This window comes from Dicentrarchus labrax, unplaced genomic scaffold (genome assembly GCF_905237075.1).
Source record: "Dicentrarchus labrax unplaced genomic scaffold, dlabrax2021, whole genome shotgun sequence".
In the NCBI taxonomy this organism is placed as follows: Eukaryota; Metazoa; Chordata; class Actinopteri; family Moronidae; genus Dicentrarchus; species Dicentrarchus labrax.
In genome coordinates this window covers 17639598-17662647 of record NW_026136715.1, presented here as the reverse complement: position 1 = coordinate 17662647, position 23050 = coordinate 17639598, and the positions used below count along the sequence as shown (strand labels likewise).

The 23050-nt window shown below is 41.1% G+C and overlaps 2 protein-coding genes across 13 annotated transcripts in view; both read right to left on the bottom strand.

The window, feature by feature from the left end:
• Positions 1-2263: 2263 nt before the first annotated feature.
• On the bottom strand, positions 2264-8726 carry pgd (phosphogluconate dehydrogenase). Its single transcript, XM_051425385.1, has 13 exons — positions 8576-8726; positions 8100-8175; positions 7816-7995; positions 7663-7728; positions 7455-7573; positions 7191-7260; positions 6908-7042; positions 6608-6797; positions 5238-5368; positions 4884-5017; positions 4201-4300; positions 3267-3389; positions 2264-2826 (listed from the first exon to the last, which is right to left on the bottom strand). The coding sequence occupies exons 1-13, from the start codon at positions 8581-8583 to the stop codon at positions 2707-2709; spliced, it is 1452 nt and encodes a 483-aa protein (XP_051281345.1). The 5' UTR covers positions 8584-8726; the 3' UTR covers positions 2264-2706.
• A 1435-nt stretch (positions 8727-10161) lies between these two features.
• Positions 10162-23050, bottom strand: part of kif1b (kinesin family member 1B) — a 58140-nt gene continuing 45251 nt past the window's right edge. For all 12 annotated transcript variants that reach the window (XM_051425366.1, XM_051425375.1, XM_051425367.1 and 9 more), the window contains 18 exons: positions 22671-22761; positions 22459-22577; positions 22243-22298; positions 20716-20824; positions 19981-20047; positions 19744-19828; positions 19098-19203; positions 17538-17652; positions 17300-17433; positions 17129-17190; positions 16889-17034; positions 15633-15893; positions 15200-15271; positions 14960-15081; positions 14639-14791; positions 14168-14360; positions 13745-13863; positions 10162-13624 (listed from right to left, as the gene is read on the bottom strand). In XM_051425366.1, coding sequence (XP_051281326.1) covers positions 13582-13624; positions 13745-13863; positions 14168-14360; positions 14639-14791; positions 14960-15081; positions 15200-15271; positions 15633-15893; positions 16889-17034; positions 17129-17190; positions 17300-17433; positions 17538-17652; positions 19098-19203; positions 19744-19828; positions 19981-20047; positions 20716-20824; positions 22243-22298; positions 22459-22577; positions 22671-22761 — 2053 coding nt within the window. In that variant the 3' untranslated portion in view covers positions 10162-13581. The remainder of the gene's footprint in view (positions 13625-13744; positions 13864-14167; positions 14361-14638; positions 14792-14959; positions 15082-15199; positions 15272-15632; positions 15894-16888; positions 17035-17128; positions 17191-17299; positions 17434-17537; positions 17653-19097; positions 19204-19743; positions 19829-19980; positions 20048-20715; positions 20825-22242; positions 22299-22458; positions 22578-22670; positions 22762-23050) is intronic.

Here is a 23050-nt window from a genome sequence, read left to right as displayed (position 1 = left end):
TCCTTCATTATGATGATCAATAGATGATGAGTCTAACAGACACTCCCCTGCTGCCTGTGGCTGAATATAATCCCCATCAAATGCACTATTTTAAAGTATATGAGTGGAAATGTTTTAGTTAATTTTTAGTCTATTTTATATATTGATGGTCAGTTTTTAAAGATTTACATCCCCAGTAGGAACCAGTGGACTTATTGTTGTTTTTTTGTCTTTTTATGAAAATGTACTTGTTTTGATATTCACCATCATTTGGATGAACGTTGTTGTCCACATCAGAAATCCAGGAAGTAGAGAGCGTTTGATCTTGAAGAAATCAAATTGTATCTGTTGTCCAGTCTTCCTGCTTCATTATGCATCATCATGCTGTCTGGTATCGCCCTGCTGCCTGCTTCGTCTGCAGATGACTCAGCGAGCCTCATCCTCCACCTGCACTGCCTTCACCGAGCTCTAATAGCCTCTTGTGCTCTAATGCAACCTCTGCTCGCCATCAGGCCTCGTTAAGAATACAAGGCCATATTGTGGACACTGTTCTGTCCTTTGGATTAATTAAGCTTTAAAGAAAAGCGATAGGAACACAGACATTTATTTTTCATTAACCAATGGGATGAATCCAAATAACAGAGTAGAGGGGCCTCCTTGAGGGCCGACAGTTAAAAACCTCACTCTGATACTGGAGTGGCATGTTTATGGTATTTGAAGTGTACATATGTAGTCAAGCATGTGAATGACAGTGTTTATATTGTTTGTTCTGCTGTGTTCCACTTCAGGATCAAAGCTCTGACATGAGGAGTCAAACGAGGAGGGACTACGAAGCGTCCCAGGACGGTTTGAATAGAAGCTTGATGGTAAACATCAACCTGGCAATCACCAGAGCTATCGCAGCACAGGTGCACTGAGGTGAGGCTTTGTTTAGTGTTTAACAAAAGGTGTAATAGCAGCTGTGACACACTCCTGTCAGATACAACATCCCTCACAGCTGTGGGGGTGAAAACAGTGCTGTTTATTTCAGCAGTGCAGCTGATAATCCCGTGGCAAGGCTTCAGAGAGCACAGGAGGGAATAAGAGTAATAAAAGTTGTCAATTATTTATTTTGTTTCTTAAAAGACGCTTCACTAGAACATTATCTGTCTGTGCTGAAACTGACCTTAATGAATTATCTACTCACAGACATGTATTTACCTTTTTTAGTCAAAAACGTACTAGAGTTTGTTTTGTCCTATGGCATTTTTGGACTGATGACCCCTTACAATAAAATCTTTTTAATCAAAATACAAGAGAACCAACTTTTTGATGAATATGAAGTAGAGATGAGATTCATGGTCAGCACTTTAAACCCTGAATGAACTGTTAGAGGCCTGAACATGTAAAGCTATCCACTATTTCACATGACGATCATGAAAAAGATTTCAGATTTTCAGATTTTTTCAAATGTGAGTAGCAGAACAATATTTGTCCTCTTTCCTGTCCCATGAATCATCTTGTGACCCCTCAACTGTATCTCTCAACCCCTTCAGGGCTGGGGACCACTGATCCACACTCTAGATCTAGAAATTGGGCATTTTATGCAGCATATAGTTCATTACCTCTTTACTCAACTATTTCTATTTCCTAGACCTATTGTGTACTGTATGTTTAGACAGGACTTGGCAAGGATCCAGAGAGAGGACACAGCAACACCTGTACAATTTAAACTCAACATTAATAACCTGTCTTTATTTATAAAGTTCAGTTTTTGTGTCAAGTCCTGTTGTTTTTTTAAAATCTTTCAATATATTGCATTAAAGAAAACATGTGACAGGGTCTTAGGGCCACCTGCTGGACAACACATGAAATTGGTTCAAGTACACATTTCACTGGGGGGGCCATTCATTGTAATCCAGTACAACCACGGTCATGTTTACGTGTACCGTAACCGATTATTACCCAATTATAAATTCCTATTACATTTACTGTAAAATTAAGCCACAGGCCAAAGAAGAGGTCTATCTTTGAAGACATGAATTCCTAATTTTGACTATTTTGAGCATTTTCACAATTTTCTGAGCAGCCTAAGTGGAGCTGTGCACTTTCTAATTTGTATAATGATATGATTAATATTCACTGTATATATCCACACCTCAGGCATGTATTGATACACACTGAACAGCCTAGTGTCTGTCATATATCAGGCAACTTATGTCACTTGTTGCCTAAATTTGAGCTACACACAAACACATCTTAATCCTGTTTACAACACACAGAGAGTAAGGACCATACAAGCTAATTATAAAGGGATTGAAATCTTTATTTAGCCTAATACAGTACAGTGCAACGGTTCACCTTAATCCAGTGTTAACATGGTGAGCCCTGGGCCCAACATGACTGGTGAACATTAGCCTGATGGCCAGCATGATATTAATAGCATCCAGATGGAGTCAACACTTTGGTGCGCTTCCTCTTGTGACTGTTAAAAGTCTCTACACCAGAAAACACAGGGTATAGAGTTTACAACACACATAATCTATGATTCCACTGCTTGATAAATACAACTGCAACACGTCTCTTGAGAGGAGTAAAAAGTTGGATACGGTAATTGTTTGGGTGGGGTGGCTCTTAAATATTCAGGCATGGTTATAAAGATGGAATGTGTCTTCTTCTCTCACAGATAACTTCCCCTCGTCCACTTCCCCATCTTGTTTGTGTTTTCGAGTGATGTGAAGATAATCCTTAAGCGTTGTAGGATGAAGAGGAGACATTGCCACCGTGGCCCGTCCAGTTGGTGTGGATGAAGTGACCGGGGTTTGACAGCAGTTCATATGTGTGGGCTCCAAAGTAGTCTCTCTGGGCCTAAAAAAACCCCATAACACAACATAAATGACCTCTGACACATTTAACATTATCAGGAATGCAACTAATTATTAATTTAACTACTAAATATGTCCATCTTCAAATTGCTTGTTTTGATCAACCAACAGATATAGAATCTACAATGATATAAACAAGGGCAAAGCATCAAATCCTCACATTTATTGATATTTTTGTGTGATAAATGATTAAAACTGACAAATGTTTTACTTCACAGATCAGCTGCATGTTTTCAGTTCTCCATATTTATATGTTGAGTTCAAAGACAGATGAGTAACGTAGTTTTAAACACAGCGTTTACTGTCGGGGTCTTAAATCCCTAAGATCCCAACAGAAACACCTACACGTGATCTTTTTAATCTGGTACACTCTCTGCCATATGCTCAGCAGGCTCTGCTCTGCAGCATCTACTGCTGTCTTACCTGGAGGAGGTTGGCTGGCAGCTTTTCATGTCTGTAGCCATCATAGAAGGACAGAGCTGTGGTGAAACAGGGCATAGGGAGGCCATGCTGGACTCCAGTGCTGACTGTTCTGCGCCATGACTCCTAAACAAAGAGATTGAACAGTGTTTTTGTTGATGGAGCTAATGAAATTTGGTGTTAATGTTGTTGTGTTCCTGTGAAGCCAAGAACAAGAGATCTGCAGTTCCCAGTAACCAAGACCAAATTATATTTCGTCCATTCAGGTCGGGTAGGGCCATGTTCGATTGCCGCGGGTGTCTTTGTGAGAAAAGGTGGATCTGAGTGGACTTGCTATGAGCTTTTGAGGGGAAGATGGAAAGTGTGAAGTGCAGAGAAATATGATATTGACTGCTTTTTGACAGATGTTGCGATAGGATTCATGAGTGCAATGATAATTTTTGTATCACAATTTCCATTTTCACTGAAAAAAACTATTAAAAACGCAAACACATCTTATCTTACATAAATCAAGATTTATATATATATATATATATATATAGATTTATAGGCCAGGGTATCTCTGCAGTACTTTATACATTATTACAATATAATGCTGTTTGTCACAGATTTTACCTTTATCATTACAGGGTCATATCGCGATATTTTATTTAATTGTGAAGCCCTAATCATGCTGCCTCCGTGTTTAAGTATTATCTCTATTTGGGTCTGTTTGGGTCCACTGAGGTCTGACAGCCAACTCTCAGAAGACATTTTGGATGATGTATAAACAACTAATATATCCACTGTGTCCTTTCCTTAAATATAGTGTAAAAGGAAACCAAGACTTGGTACTGTTCCCTCCTTTCTATGTGAAAGAGGAAATAACTTGTTTTGTGTGTCTTTGTCAATGTGGGTATTGCAGATTGGTCTTTGGCCACTTCCTCCTTCCTCATACCTGACAGTCCTGCACAGCATTACTAAAGAAAGTGTCCAGCAGCAAGTTCTGCAGCTCAGCGTCCCTGTCGAACGCCTCTTTGATTTTACCCAGGAACACACTGGTGGGGATGGGAGAGGGCAGTGTTAGCCGACACAACAGAGAAAAGATTTTGCATACAGTAAATGGGACATTTCATTAATAACTGTAAAATGCATTGAACAAATACCATAACCGAGCACAAAGTCTTTGCTACAATGCACAGGTTGCATGGTGGCTACATACTGCAAGTCATACTGAGTGTTGTATTTGATTTAGGTTTATGCAACGTCTTTGCCAGATTACACAAAGCAAACCAGTGTCACAACCATAAATTTCCTCATTCGTCTGTCAGTCTGACTTTACAGAGAGGGTCATATTTAATTTAATCTAGATTTCTCACTCCAGCATTAGACATCGGGAAGTAACAAAATAAACCTTTATGGCGCTACATTAAGACTTATCTTTACAGTGAGTTACCCTGCAATTAAAAAAACATCTATTTTCTAAAATCTTACATCAACTGCTTACACAAGAAGTTCTCTCTTACACTGCCTAACCATAGTTTTCACCATCAGTGTGAAAGATGCCTGTTGACATAAAGTTTCACAAGGGAGCTGGGGAGGCAAAGTTGCAATATGAAGACATACAGGGGTTAAATGTACCTTCGAATGATGCAGCCACCTCGCCACATCAGAGCAATGGCGCCATAGTTGAAGGACCAGTCGAACTCTTTGGCTGCCTGCCGCAGCAGCATGAAGCCCTGTGCGTAGGAAATGATCTTGGAGGCGTAGAGGGCCTGCAGAGAGAAAAAAAAAATCAATTAATGATGATATAGTAAACAGAATTTGAAATGAACATAAGCTCAAAGCTAAATGTCGTTGATTGGCAGTGCTTGAACATTTTTCTAATAATAATTATAACCTTCATGAAGGTATTGCAAGACCTTTCTATTACAGTTTAAGCTAGGTTTATGTAGTAAACTGACTACTGAATGTGTACTATCCTGTGTATTCTACCTTTCTGATGTCCTCCAGGAACGCAGCCTTGTCACCGCTGAATTTGACCCCCTGGGGTCCTGAAAGGCTGCGGCTGGCCTCCACTCGCTCATCCTTTAGAGAGGACAGGCATCTGGCAAAGACAGCCTCCCCTGAAACAGAGAGAGAGAGAGAGAAAGGGAGGAAGAGTAGAAGAGACAGAGGAATAGAGAGGGACAACAAGGTTAGCTCTCTGCGTCACATTACTGGAGCGTCATACAAACACAGAGCGGATGTCAGTCTGTCATTTAGTCATTTCCAGAAACCTCTGAAAACAAATGATTACTACTATTATATTATTATATTATCATCATTATTATAGCCAATGCTGTGCTACAGACATCCCATGCTGACATAAAGACAATGCCCAAGGATCAGCATGACTCAGCAGTATTAATAATAATACTGTTGTGAAGTCATGGCTGTCCACCACTACAGTAGAAAAAAGAAAATCAGGGATTGCCAGTTGCCACATTAAAAAAAGCCTCTTTATGAAGATAAGAGAAAAAAGTGTTGGGTAAGCATGACTTGCTAAAACTGCACGACCATGTGACGCAACCCCACAGACAGACAGACAGACAGGCAGGCAGAGAGGGATTGAGAGAAATAGTGTCCAGTGAGTAACTATCGTGGTGAGGAATGTTATCCCTATTGGGGGCAGAAATCCAGCCATGCATACTGTACTGGCCTGTCAGCCTGCTCCACACAGACCAGCTCAGCTCTCACACAATGAAGCCTTTTGTACTGCCCCTATCTCTCTTTATCACAACATCTACAGCACTGACAAAGGGTAGAGCAAACAAATAACTTCTTAAAAACCTAAACTGACCAATGGTTGCAGGTATTTGGTGACAGAAACATTTCTGATATAAAATATCTACATGATCTGAAAGCAGCTAATGTAATGACATCTTTTTTTCCTGGATTATTAATCATGCTCTCTGACCCCCTTTTGTCCATGGCTGTTTATGAAACAGACTATCATACAGTCAAAGCAAGCACCTCAGAGAGCATCACAAATCCCCCTTATGTCACTTGAGATGAGCAGGCCACTAGAAAAGCCCTCAATCTTCTTAGTGACAGTCACATATTGATCACATTCTCCAGAAGAAGCTCACTAGACATGCTGTGTGTCAGCTAACTGGCAAAGATACACATTATCCCCATAACACTGATCATGAGGCCTATTGCCCTTTAATTTGTTTTAGCCATGCCTGAAATCTTAACAGGAGTGACATAATACCTTTTGCCATGTCATCATGACAAAGAGTTTACTGGAAGCAGCAAACATCGGAGGAAGGGAGAAGGAAACAAGATACTTCCTCGTCTACAGCCTCCTTTCTTCCTCTTACCGATCAAAGTGACAGGTGTGCCGTACTCCAGGGCTGAAATGGCCGTCCACTTCCCTGTGCCTTTCTGTCCAGCGCTGTCGCGGATCTTGGGCAGCAGGTGTTTCCCATCAGAGTCCCTGTATTTAAGGATGTTAGCTGTGATCTCGATGAGGAAGGAGTCCAACTCTGTCTTGTTCCAGTTGTCGAAAGCCTGATGTGCGTTTCAGTGTGTTGAAATATAGTTAGCAACATTGTTTTTTTTATACAGAATTGGCATGACACACAAAGAAAAACTAATGAAGATAACGTCATACAGCTCACCTGTGCCATCTCATCGTGGTCCATACCCAGAACATCCTTCATCAGGTGATAGGCCTCGCAGATCAGCTGCATGTCGCCATACTCAATGCCATTATGGACCATTTTCACAAAATGACCCGCACCCTCATCTCCGACCTGCAGAAGCAACCAGTCAGATCACTGCGAGATGAACTGACATGAGAACAACTGCTACAGCCAGCAGTTGTTCATAATGTGTAGTAAACATGTACTCAACAGATACTAGTAAACATTACATAGTCAACACAAATGCAATACCACTCACCCAGTCGCAACAAGGTTCTCCTGTTCCGACCTTGGCAGCGATGCTCTGGAAGATGTCTTTAATGTGTGGCCTTCAAAATAAAAGTGTAAATTAATTTCCTCACACGCTGCAACAGATGATGGAATCTGAACGCTCAGAGATATTCACCGTTTTCCAAATATGTCCAATGTTATCAGCAATAAACATATTTGTTTTAGCGTGTCTGTGCCCCAAATCCAACATCTAACATGCAGCTGAAAGTGTGAGGAGTTTGTGATGACTCACCAGGCCTCTTTATGTCCTCCTGGCATGAGTGAGGGTCCATAACGTGCCCCTTCCTCTCCACCACTGACCCCGCTGCCGACAAACAGCAAGCCCTTCTCTTTCAGACTCTTGCACCGCCGCTGCACGACAGAAATAAACAAGTACTGTGAGAATATCCTCAATCAATAAATAAAAATGAACTGGTAAACAGCGATTCTCTACGACTTACTGTTGTGTCTCTGTATTCAGAGTTGCCACCGTCGATGATGATATCCCCGGCCTCCAGAAGAGGAACCTGAAGAAGAACAAAAGCCAACTGTTTAACCAGGCAGCACATTTTCTACACCTGATTTTAAAAACATTTCAGAAACAAACTACCGACCAGTTTGTCGATGAAGTCGTCCACAGCCTGTCCAGCCTTGACCAGCAGGATGATCCTCCTGGGCTTCTTCAGCTTGGACACCATGTCCTCCAGAGACTCTGCTCCGATCACCTTGGAGCCCTTCGCCTCATTCTTCAGGAAGTCATGAACCTTGGACACGGTGCGGTTGTAAGCACAGACCTGTTGGAGAGGTTTGGGGATTACTCGGTGAAATAAACGAGGAAAACAGAACCGGTTTAACTGGCAGGAGTAACGGAAAGAAAACCCAGGAGTTATCATCTTACCACGAAGCCATGGTCATTCATGTTCATGATGAGGTTCTGGCCCATGACAGCCAATCCGATCAGTGCAATGTCTGCTCTGTGAGGAGGACAGTAACAACACATTTACTGTAGGGCTCTGATCTGATCACAGGATGAACATCAACAAGAGCTTAGAAAAACAGTCCACCATCATTTTCATCAATAACATTTCTGCCATCATTATAGTTTCCTATAATGCAGCAGGTCGGTTACGCCGTTCAATTTTTGTTTTTTCTTGTTAAATGACGTTTCACATGTGTTTTTACTAAACACTAACGCGGGTTAGCTAACAAGCTAACAGCTCCGTTTACACTACTTAACTGAACGAGGAGATTACTCTCAGGAAAATGGAAAAATAAAATAACGCCTACAAAGTCTACAATGATCTCAGCATATGAGCAGCAACCCTTCCACTTTACCGACTGTATACAAAAGGAAAAACTAATTCAGGAACTTACTGAGCCATGGTGTTCAGCGGGTAAGAGCAACCGTGAAGTAACAGTGTTCAAATGACAGTCGGACTCGGACTCGGACACCAATCCACTTCACTTCACAGTTCAGCTCGTTTTTTTTTTTTTTTTTTACTTCCTTGTTCCCCTACCAGCGTGACGCGGACGACGAGGAGCACACGTACGCCTACGTAGAGTATCCGCCAATCAGATGACGACCAGCGAACTGAAGCGATGTCGTTCTCGAATTCTCATTGGTCCAGAAACCTGAGCAGAGGTATCTGTTCTCCTATTGGCTCCTCGGGCCGTCGTTCATCACACGTAAGCGCACACCCCCCAAAGTGAGTGGATCCCGTTTATTTGAGGACACAAGTGCGTCTGCTTAAGTACTTTAAGTACAGTTTTAAAGGTGCTTGTATTTTACTTTAAGTATTTTCATGTGCTGCTACTTTATAAATTCTACTTCACTTTATTTCAGAAAGAAATATTTTACCCTTTACTCTGATACATTTAGGCTATTCGACAGATTCTACTCACTAGTTACTTAAAAGTAGAACTTTACATTAAAAAACACAACAAATGAACAAATAGTGTATTGCTAGAGATTAAACTAGTGGCTTTTTGGCCTGTGACCCCTGACATAAAAGCAGTTTGGGCCCCTTTTCACAGTGCAGATGTTTGCACTCAACATGTTGGTGTAAGAATAAATACAGCTAAAAGCAAAATATCAGCTAGCTAGAAATGTTCTGCCTCTATACGCTATATGTCATGCCCCAAGAGTGATCTTTAACTCCACTGAGAGTCTCAGTCTTGTTTCCTTGCAGAATGGGATTTCACAGTTAATAAACCATGCCTAATTTCTTCTTCTACTGGAGATCAGCGACAGATCATGGGAAAATGACTGCACTAAACTGGTTTAATGTCAGGAAGTCTTTACATGCATGAGAGGCGGGGGAGATGAAGTTGTGCTTGCGTAAAGAATCCAGATTAAAAGTACTGTATGAACATATTTTTTTCTTTTTTTTGCAATGGAAAGTCTGTTTAAAAATTTTAATTAATCAGAAAGTGCATTATCCTTATAGACTGATGGTTTTAAACAATGCCATGAAGCGCATTCCTGGCAGAAAATGAAAAAACAATGGTCAAAATAATGATAAAAACACCCGTTGTAAATCAAAATCTACAATTTGCATAATAATTGAACATTTTGACTTACAAAAAAAAAAGCATTAAATACTAATATCATAATCATAAGTAAGAGATGAGTCAAAATGTTTACATTTTCTGTCAAAACTAAGAAAGATATAAGTTAAAATATAAAGATGAAATCTCTCTAAGATACTAAGATAAACAGTTAAGAGATAAACCAAAAATGTTTACTTTAAAGCTCCAAACTATGAGAGAATAATTCAAACTTATAACTATTTCATGCTACTTTCTATGTCATGAGTATTTTATTCTTTTTTTAAATTCCTAACATATTTTTTGGGAGAGATGTGCTTCTGTAGCACACAAGAGTTCAGGAAGTTGTAACACGTAAAAACATGTTAAGATGGGAGTCAAACTGCACAAAGGAGAAGACAAACAGGCAGTACTTGTTCTGCTAATGCACAGTTTGCACTTTTATTGTTGCCTCATTCACTAAACAGTTCAATGGTGCAAGATTACCATACACAGAATTAGGATATCTGCATGACACATCTATGCTATACAGCGAATGGATTATAATTATTACAAATACAGTAAACATATTTACATTTTAATTCAAGCTCCATACAACACAGATATTTACAAAATAAGTATGAAAATGAAACCAGTCTGACAAATAATGTACAGTGTTAATGTCATGGTTTGTCTTTTTCTTTTAGTGAACAAATCCAAAGGGAACGCAGTAAACTGATATTAATTGTCAGAGGGGAAGATGAAAAATATCATGGCTAGTTTTGTTTGAAAGGCATCAACGGAAAAATAAAAGTGTTGAGGTGAAGAAAGACACCAGCACAACAATAGTATACTGTCATTTTAGATGTCACTAGCTACTTTTTATTATATTCCCTGATATTAGAAAAAATAAAATGAGTTAAAAACCACCCTTATTTTGTAATAATTCAAGTGGCTGGCTAGCATGAGTAGTGAGTTAATATTTTTCAAATCAAAAGCAGACTTCCACTCAAACCACTTTCTAATAAAGAGGAAGCACTAATGTAACTCACCTCCCCTGAAAAGATGCAGTGGGTTACATTTTAGTTCTCTTTTTTAATCCTTTTTTTTTAATGATGGAAAAAACACACGTCTTCATAGTACATTCAACGCTCTCCCAGTTCGGACTGGAAGAGGCTGCCACACCATCATTTGGTTCACTCTGAGTAGAACAACTAAACCGCACAGACTTTATTTGATCAGTTAGTTGAACCTTTTATTGATATGTGCAAAGAGCTGCAAACTAATATATACATTGCAAACAATAAATACACAATCCAAAATAATATACCTCTGCAAATTAGTCACTGAAGTGAAAATGTTTGCTCTGACAGGTATTCATATCGATACGTATCTCACACACGTGGTGCACGCTGAGGTTAATGTGAGGTACGTTGCACTTTGAGCCTTGATCAGTGCATAGCTGGTTTTTTATTATTTCTTTTACACGTGTTGGTTTGTTGACAGTCAAAACATCTTCTCAGAAACAATTCAGCAGCTCTTTGTTTCTCTGACCTGTAGGTTGGCTGACCTGAGGGCAGTGACGCTCTGCACCTTTCATTCATTCTGACTTCTGAGGTTCATGTTCTCTGTCTTCAAATCAGCAAACAATGAACATATCACCAATAATTCCACAAAAAACTTGTAACAGGCGACGGCTGCCTCCGTTTCAACACATTTAACCCTAATGTCTCTTTCGTATGATACAGTAGGCATACTGCTGGTTGGCTGGCCAGAGCTTTTACTGCCCATCTGCACTTATCACACACACTTGTACCATTTGTTGAAACAAGAGGCAGCAAAAATATCATAATTTACTAGGAGCCAAATGTAGCAGCTGTAGTACGATGTACAGAGCAAATATTTTCATAAACAATATCAGGAATAAAACATTTGAGTATATGTCGTCCCTTTAATATCACTTCTTTCTTCTAGTAAACCTTTTTCGACAAACAGCTATCCAGTGTAGCCTTGATATGTGCTCTTATCAGTGTTCCTGATACTCAGAAATAATCTTGGACTCAACATGTGTGATCTGCCCTCGTCTTGCTATAGATATGTGTTAATGTGCAAAATAAGGTTAAACACCAGTATAGTTGGTTAGAAATTAAGAAATAAATGCCCTCTGTTACATTTCATATAAAACTTCCCTGTGGAATGATTAAAAGCATAATAGAAAAAAAAAAAATCAACAATGTTAATAATTTAAAAAAAAAAGTCAACCCAGTGAGAGTTAAGAGGTTTGAATTCAAACAGAAAATAAACACATGGTAACCTGCGGTGCTGCTGAACAGGAAGTACTTCACTTTAGAGATTTTACCTGACACTATGATGACAGCAAGGGGAGTTCATAGACTATCATCTGTCCTGCAGGCTATGTGCTAGCAGCGTCATCAATTAACTACTGGCGTCAAGGCTAAAGCATTGCAACTTCATTCTCTTATTTACTTCTTCCTCCCGTTTCGCCATGTTCTGTTTTGTCTTCAGTATCACACGTACGTGATGGTTAAACTAAATATTAGCAAATGTTGAGACTCTCTTGAGGTCCGAGGCCCGACGTGTTTGTGTAAGAAAAAAAAACTGCTAAGAACTAGAGGAGCTGAGAGGAATGTCTTAAATGAGTTAACTACCACACTGATCCCAGAACAGACAGTATGTACAAATCATGACCTTCTTCTTCCTCCTCCTCCTCCTCCTCCTCATCTCCTTGAAACCCTGTTTTTTTATTTTTTTTAGTCTTGAGATGAAATAGCAAAAGGACAGGGACCAATATCTACTCCTGCAGGAACAATCAATCATTTTCACTGCTGAGATATGAAATACTCTTCATATATTTTTGCATGTTTCTTCAGTTAGCGTGTATTTTTGATGTTGACACAAATGCATGTAAGTAATCACTCACTGACTGACGGCACTATCGGGGAGGGGGGTTGGAGCCGGTGTATGTACATGGACTGGAGGAGTGGGATCTAAATATCACACGGATGACAGTGGAATTTCAGTGCTGCCCTCACGTCTGGCTGATTTGGGACAAATTTCTCTGACTTGACATTTTGTTTCTAAAGGCCGTTTAGCAGGCGGTGGAGGGGGAGCTAGAGGCAGCGGCCTGATGCAAATCTCACGTAGAGAAGAAAAAACCTATGAATTCATTAGCAGCAATAGATCTCGAAGTAGCCTTGCTTTCTGTAGCACAACTTAAAGTGATACGTCACATGGAGATATTTTCCCCTTCTGTAGGTTATCTGATTTGTTTGCATTTTTTTTGAGTAAGCAAACCCGGTCTTCTCCTGAGGACTGCTGCAGTTATCATGCGGGCATATTAATAAAAATAAAATAAAATAAAACTCTTCTCTAGAGACAAATAACACTGATAGAGACATTATTTTTTTTACAGATGATTGGCAAACTGAAAATTAGTGGCCTGAAAGAACAGTTTCTGAAGAATCGTGCACACACAAGTAGACTATTACAACATGCTACTAGTTAGGGAGTTAGGGAATGACAACAAAGCGGAACAAAATTAGACCCAAACATTGTCATAAAAACAAAAACACAAAAAGCTGAGGAGGAGGAAGGGAAGAGAAATAGAGAGGAGGAAAGATAAGTTGGCAGAGGGTTGTTGGAGGGAGAGGGGGGAGGCAAATTCCTCTGGAACTGAAACTTTTAGTCGCATGAAAGGAGACTTAAGCCACAAGTCTACTTACAAGAGAAAACCGTCAAGAATCACAATGATTAATAAGTGTTAACACTTGGTATGTTCAAAGGCTTTCCAGAAATAATGAAAGCCGTGGTTTCCTGTGTGCCACTCCACTCACTCAGTTCTTCATTAGGCCACTGCGCCTCCTCGCCAGCTTAGATCTGTGGGAACAGGATTTTAATTTAATTTTGATAAGGTGAGAAAGTAGTTTCTGAAGAACTTTAAGTGTGGTGTAGGAGAAGTGTGTGGGTGTGTGTGTGTGTGTGTGTGTGTGTGCGTACCTTATCGTTCCAGCTAGCAGAGGATTAAAAGCATACAGCCAGTCATTCATGTCTTTCTCGTTGTTGGCCTGAAGGAGGATTCCTCGATGTTTTGTGCACACAGCAAACGTGTTGGGAGTCTGAAAAGGAGATATCAAATATTTGTATAACTGCACGTCTTTGGCTGTCTTTGCCTTTAGCCACCTATAAGCTTGTGCCTGCGCTTCATCTGATAGAAGACCCCAGTTTTTAAGAGTTGTTGTCGGCAGAATAATCACCACGCACGTATGACGCTGTACATGCGCTGTGTGCATCTTGTGAATGTGCTGATAAACCTGATGCAGTGTGCGTATTTACTGTGTGACTGTCGGGTCATCCACATGTTGGCAGTGACTATACATTAGGTGTTGAGCAGCAGGAATACTTGATGACTTGAAACTCTACCTTGAGCATGGCTTGCTGGTCTTCACTGTATTCCACCTGTGCTGTGGAGAGGTTGAGGACACCCCGCTCCACCGGGTCCTTGTCGCTGTTGTAGATGAAGACGTAGGGCCGACGCACAACCACAAAGTGCTTCACCCATGAGTTGGAGCGTGGCTCCATGAAGCTCAGGAAACCTTTCTTGGACACTACCGATCTGAAAAGGAGCAAAAAAACATAAATATCCCCAAAAAAATTTAAGGGTGCTTGTTTTTCTGTTGAATAAAATTAAGTTTGCTTTCTGTTGAAACGACAAAGTTCTGCAGTTCAAATCAATTTACATCATTTCTGCTTGAATCAGAAAACAGGATTATTGGTTTTTGTTTAGGCTGAGAGATGCATTTCATAATGACTTCTTTTAAATCGCCCACTGCACATTAAAGAAACGCCTTAAGAGTGAAATAATGGCAAAAGAGCAAATATGGCAGCACTCACCCTGGCCTCATTTCTTCAATATCAGGCACCAAATTGAGGAACTCGTTCTTTCCAGCCCGCGCTAGGTAGGAAGTCTCCAGAGTGGGAACCATCGGGAAGTTTTCATAGTCTGAGCAGGAGGGACTGGAGGCCCGGGAGCTGTTCTCTGGGGTCCTTCGGAACAAAATACACCAAGTTAGCATTAAGGTGACAACCTGCCAATGACTTCAATCTACAAAAAATGAATTCTGTTTTGAGTATGAAAGTAGGCTTGGCACCGCTTGCTTACACAGACACTGATAGATATTTAGACACAACATATGAATCAAATTAAAGTTTTACTTCTGGTCCATGGAACCACAGCGGGAGTCAGACAGAGAAGGACAGGTGGAGGAGGGGGTGAGGGTCGCACTGCTGAAGCTAGTCACTGATGGGTCACGTCCCATTGGTGAGATGTCAGACAGCTGAGGAAAGAAACGGCAAAAATATCTGTTAAACACACTGTTTTATGTTTCCAAGGCTAAAGCTGCAAGAAGAAACATACAGGATGCATGCTTGGAGTGTGCACTGCTGATTACTCACCTTGCAGTCACTGATACTGTTGACCACCTGGTTATATTCACTGTTGAAGGTGTGTGTGAGGAGGTGCAGGCACTGCAAGAGAACAAATCAGAATCAGAATCAGATTTATTGCCAGGTGGATTTTTACACATACGAGAAATTTTGTCTTTCTGTGCAATGGTGCTTAAAATATACAATCACGCAAAAATATACAAATCACACAAAAATATACAAATCACACAAAAATCACACAAGAATAAAGTACTTTCAAAAATATAAATAAATAAAGATAAGAAAGATAAGAAAAAAATAAGAAGACTGTACAGAAGACGGGAGTGCATTAATGTAATGCAAATATATAGGTTGGGTATAAGAGTCGGAGGCAGCTGTTAACTATGCAGCAGCAGACTAAATCATCACCGGCTGTATCCCATAATACTGAATGTGCTCTAACCTTAGTAGCCAGCTCCTTCTCACGATCCACCAGGCTCTCGATGTCGGTGGAGTCGTAGCCGCTGCTCTCACTGGGCGTGATTGCGCTTTCAAAGGTGGTGCTGGAGATCTGCGAGGAGATGGAGGTGGAGGTGGACAGGGAGCCAGAGCTCATGCTGGGGGACAGCAACTCACTCAGGGACTTGGTGGTGGGAGCTGGTCCAACTGGTGCCGCATCTCCCAGCTTCTCCCTCAGCAGGAGCAGGTGACGGGTCTTCTCCACCTGGACGGATGGCATAGGTTGGCGTTAGGCACAAGTTCGAAAGAAGAAACTTTTCAAAAGAAAAATCTTTGCACAGTGAACCCCCTGGAACACCTTCAAGGACCCCTGGGGGTCCCTGGATTGAGAGACGATGTTGAGAACCACTGCTCTATGCTACATCACACATGCGCTTATTCACACAAAATCAATCAGAGAGACCAGACTTGCCAGCTTGGCGACTCTCTGCAGGTTTAGCAACTTTTCAGAACCTCTTGGGCTACGGTCACACTGCAGGTCTTAAAGCTCAATTCCGATTTTTTGCTGAGATCCGATTGCGTGGTTGTTTACATTATAATTTAAATGCGACCGCCATCAGATTCCAGGATGAACAGTCTACGGCCCCGAAGTGACACGCATGTGCAGAAGAAGACGTGACGTCACACACAGCACGCTGTGTTTACGGACATAAATGTGGATGCTACACATGTCAGCGTGTGTTTATGAATTTTGAAGTATTTGTGCAATCGGAGCCGACAAAATTGTGATGATGATTATCCTCCTCTAATATTATTAGCCTCCTCTGGCGCAGAATTTTGACTTCTGTCTCACTTCAATGACGTAAAAGTCGGATGAAATTTAAGACCACATATGAAAGTGGCCTAGATAAAAAAAACAATCTGATTTGTGCTGTTCAGACGGTCATAAAAAAAATCTGATATGGGTCACATATGGGCAAAAAAGTCAGACTTGGGCCACTTTTGCCTGCAGTCTGAACGTAGCCTTAGTGACTGTGCAGGCAGGCAGTAGACGAGTAGGACAGGTTTGACCTTCCTCTGTTACTCTTTGTCTCCAGATCTCTGGATTAGGGTGTTCCTACAGCTTCTATGTAAATAGTTTGTCTGAGCTTGTAAATATTTAAATAGTTTATTTGATCTTCTGACAGTTTGAGCCCTGGTGGTGGGACATGAGACAGGGACACAGAAGGGATTGCAGGTGAGTGATTTTAAAGGACCCACCTCATGCAGCTGCTCCATTTTCTCCAGCTCCCATTGGTGCTCCAAGATGAGACTGTCTCCTCTGGGCCTCCAGCCGGCCAGGTTCTCCTCTCCACGCACATAAGCAACTGATGTATCCAGGATCTTCCTCCTCCTCCTCTGCATCCCTGCTCAGGACAAAAACCCTCATTAGCACCAAGCTCTCAGAGGAGTCCTGATAAACTGGCAGCTTGTCTTAAAACTGAATTTGAGTCTTCTCACCTGGGCTTCCAGTGTCGGACATCTTGCACAAGCTCAGCTCGTAAATGCCAGTGACTCGATTGCTGCAATAAAGCAGAGGAGAGTCTACCTAAGTAAACTGTGTGGATATAACATGATCCAACTGTCTTTAAGTGTTAGAAATGGCCACAATATGGGTGTCTGAAGTCTTACCAGTCAGGGGTTTTGGAGTATCCACTCCCAAAGAGGTTCCTGAGGGAGCGGGGAGGAGAGATCTTTGCGTCTCGGGAGTAGAAGACCATGCAGATATCTTTGGTAATAATAGCAGGCTGGATGCAGTGGTCCAGCTGTGAGGAGGAGACACACAAGTGTGTTAGCTGTGTTGGCACCCAGAGGGGTAAAATATAGAGCTCAATGCAAAAAGATAAAACACAGAAGAGCATTGACTGACCTCCAGATATGCAGACAGGGTCATGTAGATCTTCTCTCCATATGGAGTGACTCGGTTGAGCAGGAGGGAGTTGTGCAGGGAGCTGTCCCACACTGCCTCGAAACGGTAGAAAGTCCTGAAGGGGAAAATCAAAGAATCTTCAGTTATTGACAGCATTACAAATTAACTTACATAGTTTAACAAAGTCAGAGTCTGTAGGATCTGTGTGGAAACAGTATTTGGAAAAAAAAACAAACAACAAACACAGAGTCAGATATGCTGTAATTGATGACGTGTATACAACTATGACAGTGAACAATGTGCAGTGACTGAAGTGGCTGTCACACTTATCCCTAGTCATGACAATATGTGAGGAAGCACACCGAGGTGATAGATTGACAATAGATGCAACGTGATCAGGAGCCTCAGTAGTTAACAGGAGTGTAGGGAATGTGCCGAGTGCAGCGAGCTGTGTGTGTGTGTGTGTGTGTGTGTGTGTGTGTGTGTGTGTGTGTGTGTGTGTGTGTGTGTGTGTGTGTGACAGCTGGCACAAACCTGAATGGCGGCTAGTAGAATATAGGGTGTATATGCATTGATATGATATATATTGTACAGACATATAAACCAAAAGTAATACATTCATTTACTGCTATTTCACAGCACATTGTTTAATAGATGTGTGTCTGCTTGTTCTCTAAAATGACTGTTTATGAGGCTCTTTCAGGGGGTTACACTGTTCCTGTGTTTGGCAGCAGGGGGCAGTCTTACACATAGACTGAGAGCCAGAACTGCCCTGTTGGTGCCTCAATGGCTTGATAGTTATTGAATCACACAGTGAATAACAGCTGAGAGGAAAACATTCATTTTGAATCTGGGTGCCACAGAAGATCAACATACCACCAAACTAATACAAAAAAGAATTTGCATTTGCATGTAAGATTGCCTTTAGTTGTCTGTCAATCATTTAGAATGGGATGTTTTTTCAGACGCTAAATATTAATGGAAATAAAGGCAGACCTAATGCAATATGCCAACAAAAGACACAAAGTGTGGAGGACTTATTTCTATGAATCTATAGGACTAAAGAGAAGCATAAAGGTCTTTCACAGAAGGAGCCTTATGTTCTCTGGTCACTGGTACCTATCAATATCCTTATCAATAGAAAGCCTGAGCACAATCAAGAGTCCAGCCGCAGCAGGAGGAGGAAAAAGAGAGTGCACAGAAAAAAAGAGAGAAGCACAGAGAGTCAGGCAACAGAGACAATGGAGCAAATTAACAGGAAAATTAACAGCAGTGAAAATGGAAAAAGGTCATGCAATGATTCCACTCTGCCTTCAGCAAATATAAAGACAAGGACACATACACAGATCATCTGTTAAGAAACAGAAATCAGCTACAACATGTGTCAATAATTGAATCATGATTTAAAAAAAAAAGTGTTTTAAGGAACAGAATACAAGCAGAACGTCAGCAACAAACCTTCACTTAGTACCACCATGAAATGTTGTGTCCACTGAACCTATCCTGTTTATAAAGTACAACTGGAGAACAGAGACTTGAAGTGTGCAACCAGTCAGCTACCTGTTGGAGTTGTGGGATGACTTTATGTTCTTGGCAGAAATGATGTTGAGGGACAGGACGGCATCAGCAGCGCTATCGTCCACTTCAGCCTTGTTCCTGATACGACCTGGTGGGACACAAAGCAGCACAACACATCAACATCTTGTCATCACAAGAGCTCAAATTGACTTCCTCTGATGTAATATAAATGCTTTATATAGGAACTTGGTCAACAAAGTTTAGTTTAACAGCCATGTTGTCACATTGTCCAGCAGCAAGCCTCCAAACACATGCCTGCTTATTCATGAGCCTCTCTGGATAAGAATGTCAGCAACTCAAAGTCTAAAATGTGAAAAGTAATTATTGTGCCCATCAGCTACAGCTACAGTATAAACTGCTTAAAGAAAGAGGCAGCTTAAGGAAAAACAGACTAAACTTCCCAAACTGAAATTATGAATGAGGAACCAGTGCAAAAAAGTTTTCAGTGCTGCCTGACAAACTAAGTTTCCTTTGAGATGAAAGGTGTTGTCTCATATTGTCAGGGTGTCCCTGATTCTGTTGTGATAATGAGGAAGCAATGATATAGCAACACCCTGTCTTTTGTGTCTCTGGTGCCTGTTTGCTGTAGAATGGCACAACTAGTAATACACGAGGGAGGACTGCTCACCCACGACCAGCTCGCGAACGTCCTTCCAGTGGAGCTCGCTTCCCTTCTCGTGGATGAGAGTCACAGTGATCCTCCGCTGGATCCCCTGCAGCACAGATGACAGGAGATTAGGATCAGAGTATACACAGCTAGAGAAAAATTAAGTCTCTAAATGTTTTTTATACAGAAGAAATATTATTTACTGGTTTACAAGAAAGAAAATATGATGCTGGTAGGAAGTGTGTAAATGTTCAGTACCTGGTGCAGTAGGTAGGTGCCATTGCAGGGCAGTCCTCCACTGTGATCCACTACAGCTGGGATGTACCTGTGGAGGGAGGGAGGTCACAGTCAGCCTGGACACACTGGACATATTTCTTAAGAGTATTTGAGGAATTGCATTCAAAAATAAGATCTACAAATAAGAAATATTTCCAGAATTTGAAAAATGACACACAAAAGCAAGGGCTGTTCTGGTTTAAAGTCAAACCGTTCAAATGTTTTCACGGAGTTCAAACTGACTTATTGTTTATATGCTATGGAAATATTCCCTCGTAGAGCCATCTGATCCCTAGACTCTCTGACTAGTACTCAGGCCTACAAAAGTTCACTTTTTATGAACCTGTTGTATTAGCTGAAAGATTCTAATGTCTACGGACACATTTTACAGGTGTTATTTTACTAAATATGCATGTTCTGTGTACATCTTTAATGTTTTAATCTGCATATTTCATACATCTTTTTATTCTCTTTCAACTGTCATATGTCATTTCATATATTCCTTACTGTTATAATGCATTATATACTTGTTTTGTAGCATATACATTTCTTTTGCTGGACCTGTTTAAAGATGAAACTATTGATTTCTTTTTAGTATCAGCAAGAGGACTTTGTATCTGAGATCCAACATCACTGCGTCTTGACAAAATCTTTTTAAAATGACAACCTAATATTTGCTGCTGTATGTGAATATAAGATGAACGTGTAGACACTCACTCTCCGGTGGGCTCCAGCTCGCTGATCTCAAACCAGACCAGCAGGTCGTACTTGCTGACACACTGACCCAGGTTGGATTTGGTGATGGTATTCAACTTGGTGGCCGGAACTGACACACACACACACACACACACACACACACACACACACACACACACACACACACACACACACACACACACACACACACACACACACACACACACACACACACACACACACACACACACACACACACACACACACACACAGGCTTGATATTAAAAAACTAAAATTTTCCTTCATTTAAGAGGGGATGAATAAAAATAGGGGCATTAACTGTGTAAACTGGATTAATAAATGGAGGCTAAATATGTGATGTGAACACGCCACTGACCCTGGACACTGAGCCATTAACCCACACACATACTGTAAAACAAGTATTCAAAGGATCTGTTAATTATCCATTAGTCCATTATTACTGAAATACGCTGGACACAGAAAACAGGCAATATAATACCCAACAGTTACACTCAGATGTTACGAGGAGCTAAATCACAGATTACACCACCTCTGACAACACCCTGCTGTCTGACACATCAGGATTACGTTCCTGTTGAAACAGGCTAATCTCCGAGGCACACAGTTACATTCATTTGTGTTCAATATGTTGGAAAGAACATTATTCCACATGATAACTTGGACCGCAGCTGAACCTATAAACGCTTAAGCCTCTGGATTCTGATGTATACAGCGAAAGCTATGTCAGTGATCTTCTATGATTATGATAAATACTTGTTTCATTATTTGGCACAGGATTCAGCATATGCAGCAGATTTACCTGAAGGTGTCAGCTCAGACCAGTTTGTAAACGACAGGGGAGGGTTGGACTAAGCTGACTGGACCTAAATAAACCTGCAGCAAGGTGCAGCACACATAATCACTGCAGAGCTCTATTGTGCTACTGCCTGCAGTCACAGAGCACCACAGGAGCAAAGCACAGCACTAGTCTAAATCACTAGAACACAGGTACATCTAATGCCTGGTCTACGGTGTCCGCTGTACCAACCATGATGCCTGGGCACAATTAGCACAGGGTCACTGGGCACCGGGAGGAATGGAAAGTGAGAGAGCTGGTCAGCCTCGTCCTCCAGACTGGCCACAGCGGATGAGGCCAGGGCGTTGGCGTGCTCAGACAGTGTGTCCAGCACCTTGCCGTTCATATAGCCGCTCATCAGGTAGCGGACCAGCTCTATCTTACGGGTATGGTCTGGGGTTTTAATGTATGATATTGTACGAATGGTGAGAAAGATTGGAGGGGACGTGTGAAAAAGGAGATGTGGAAGAGGGAGGCCAGATTTGGGTAAGAGGATTATGGATGGTGGGAGAATGATTAAATAAGAGACAAAAAAATCCAGTGGAAGCGAGAAATGAAAGAAAAGTGGGAGGAAATATGAGGCATGCTGATATAACCATAACGAACAGAATAAATATGCTGAAATGAGGGTGACAGGTGCAGAACATACTGCTGTTAAAGTAAATCCTTACCTGGTCTAGACAGAGGCATGGGGATAGGATAATATTTCCTTGATGGTGTTGGAGGACTGTTAAAAATAAATGTACAATTAACATTAAATACAGAAACCAAAAATTTTAACAAAATCTATCTGGCGTACCAAATAAGAATTATTACTGTATTGGAAAAACATCCTCTGAAGTGATACAACATCGCCACAGAAGAATTTCTTTATTAAGCTCACAAACCTGATCAGGTCCTGGCCATGAAGATGCAGCGGGTGCTGCTGGTAGTGACCGAACACTTCAAACACGATGGGCTTGCTCTTGATGTACTCAATGAAGGATTCTGTGACCTCAACTGAAATCTACTCCGACAGTGGAAAAAAGTGGGTTGTCAAAATCAATTAATATTAAGTTGTTAAAGAACAGTGTGTGCGTGTGTGTGCGCGCACACTCACGTTCTGGACGTGGTAAAAGCCCAGAGGAGATCCTTTGCCGGTGTTCTTCAGAGGCTCAGTGGAAAAAGCCTCATCATGACGATGCAGGAAACTGAGGACAGACACACAGATGAGTGTCAGTGTGTCACGTTTATTTGTAAACAAGACGAGGGAGTTTCCTCAAAACCTCTTGTGGTACAAAAGACAAAAGGATTTGGCTAGAACTTGTCATTGTTCTTGTTATTCTTTACTGGCATTGTTAATGTTCTTTTACATTTTAAAAGATAAAGCTGTATTAATCATCTTACTGATTTTGATTTGATTAATGAATTAAAATTACTTTCAATTTCATGTGTCTTTTGTTTTAGTAAAATTATTGCTATAGATTAGTTTCTCTTTCA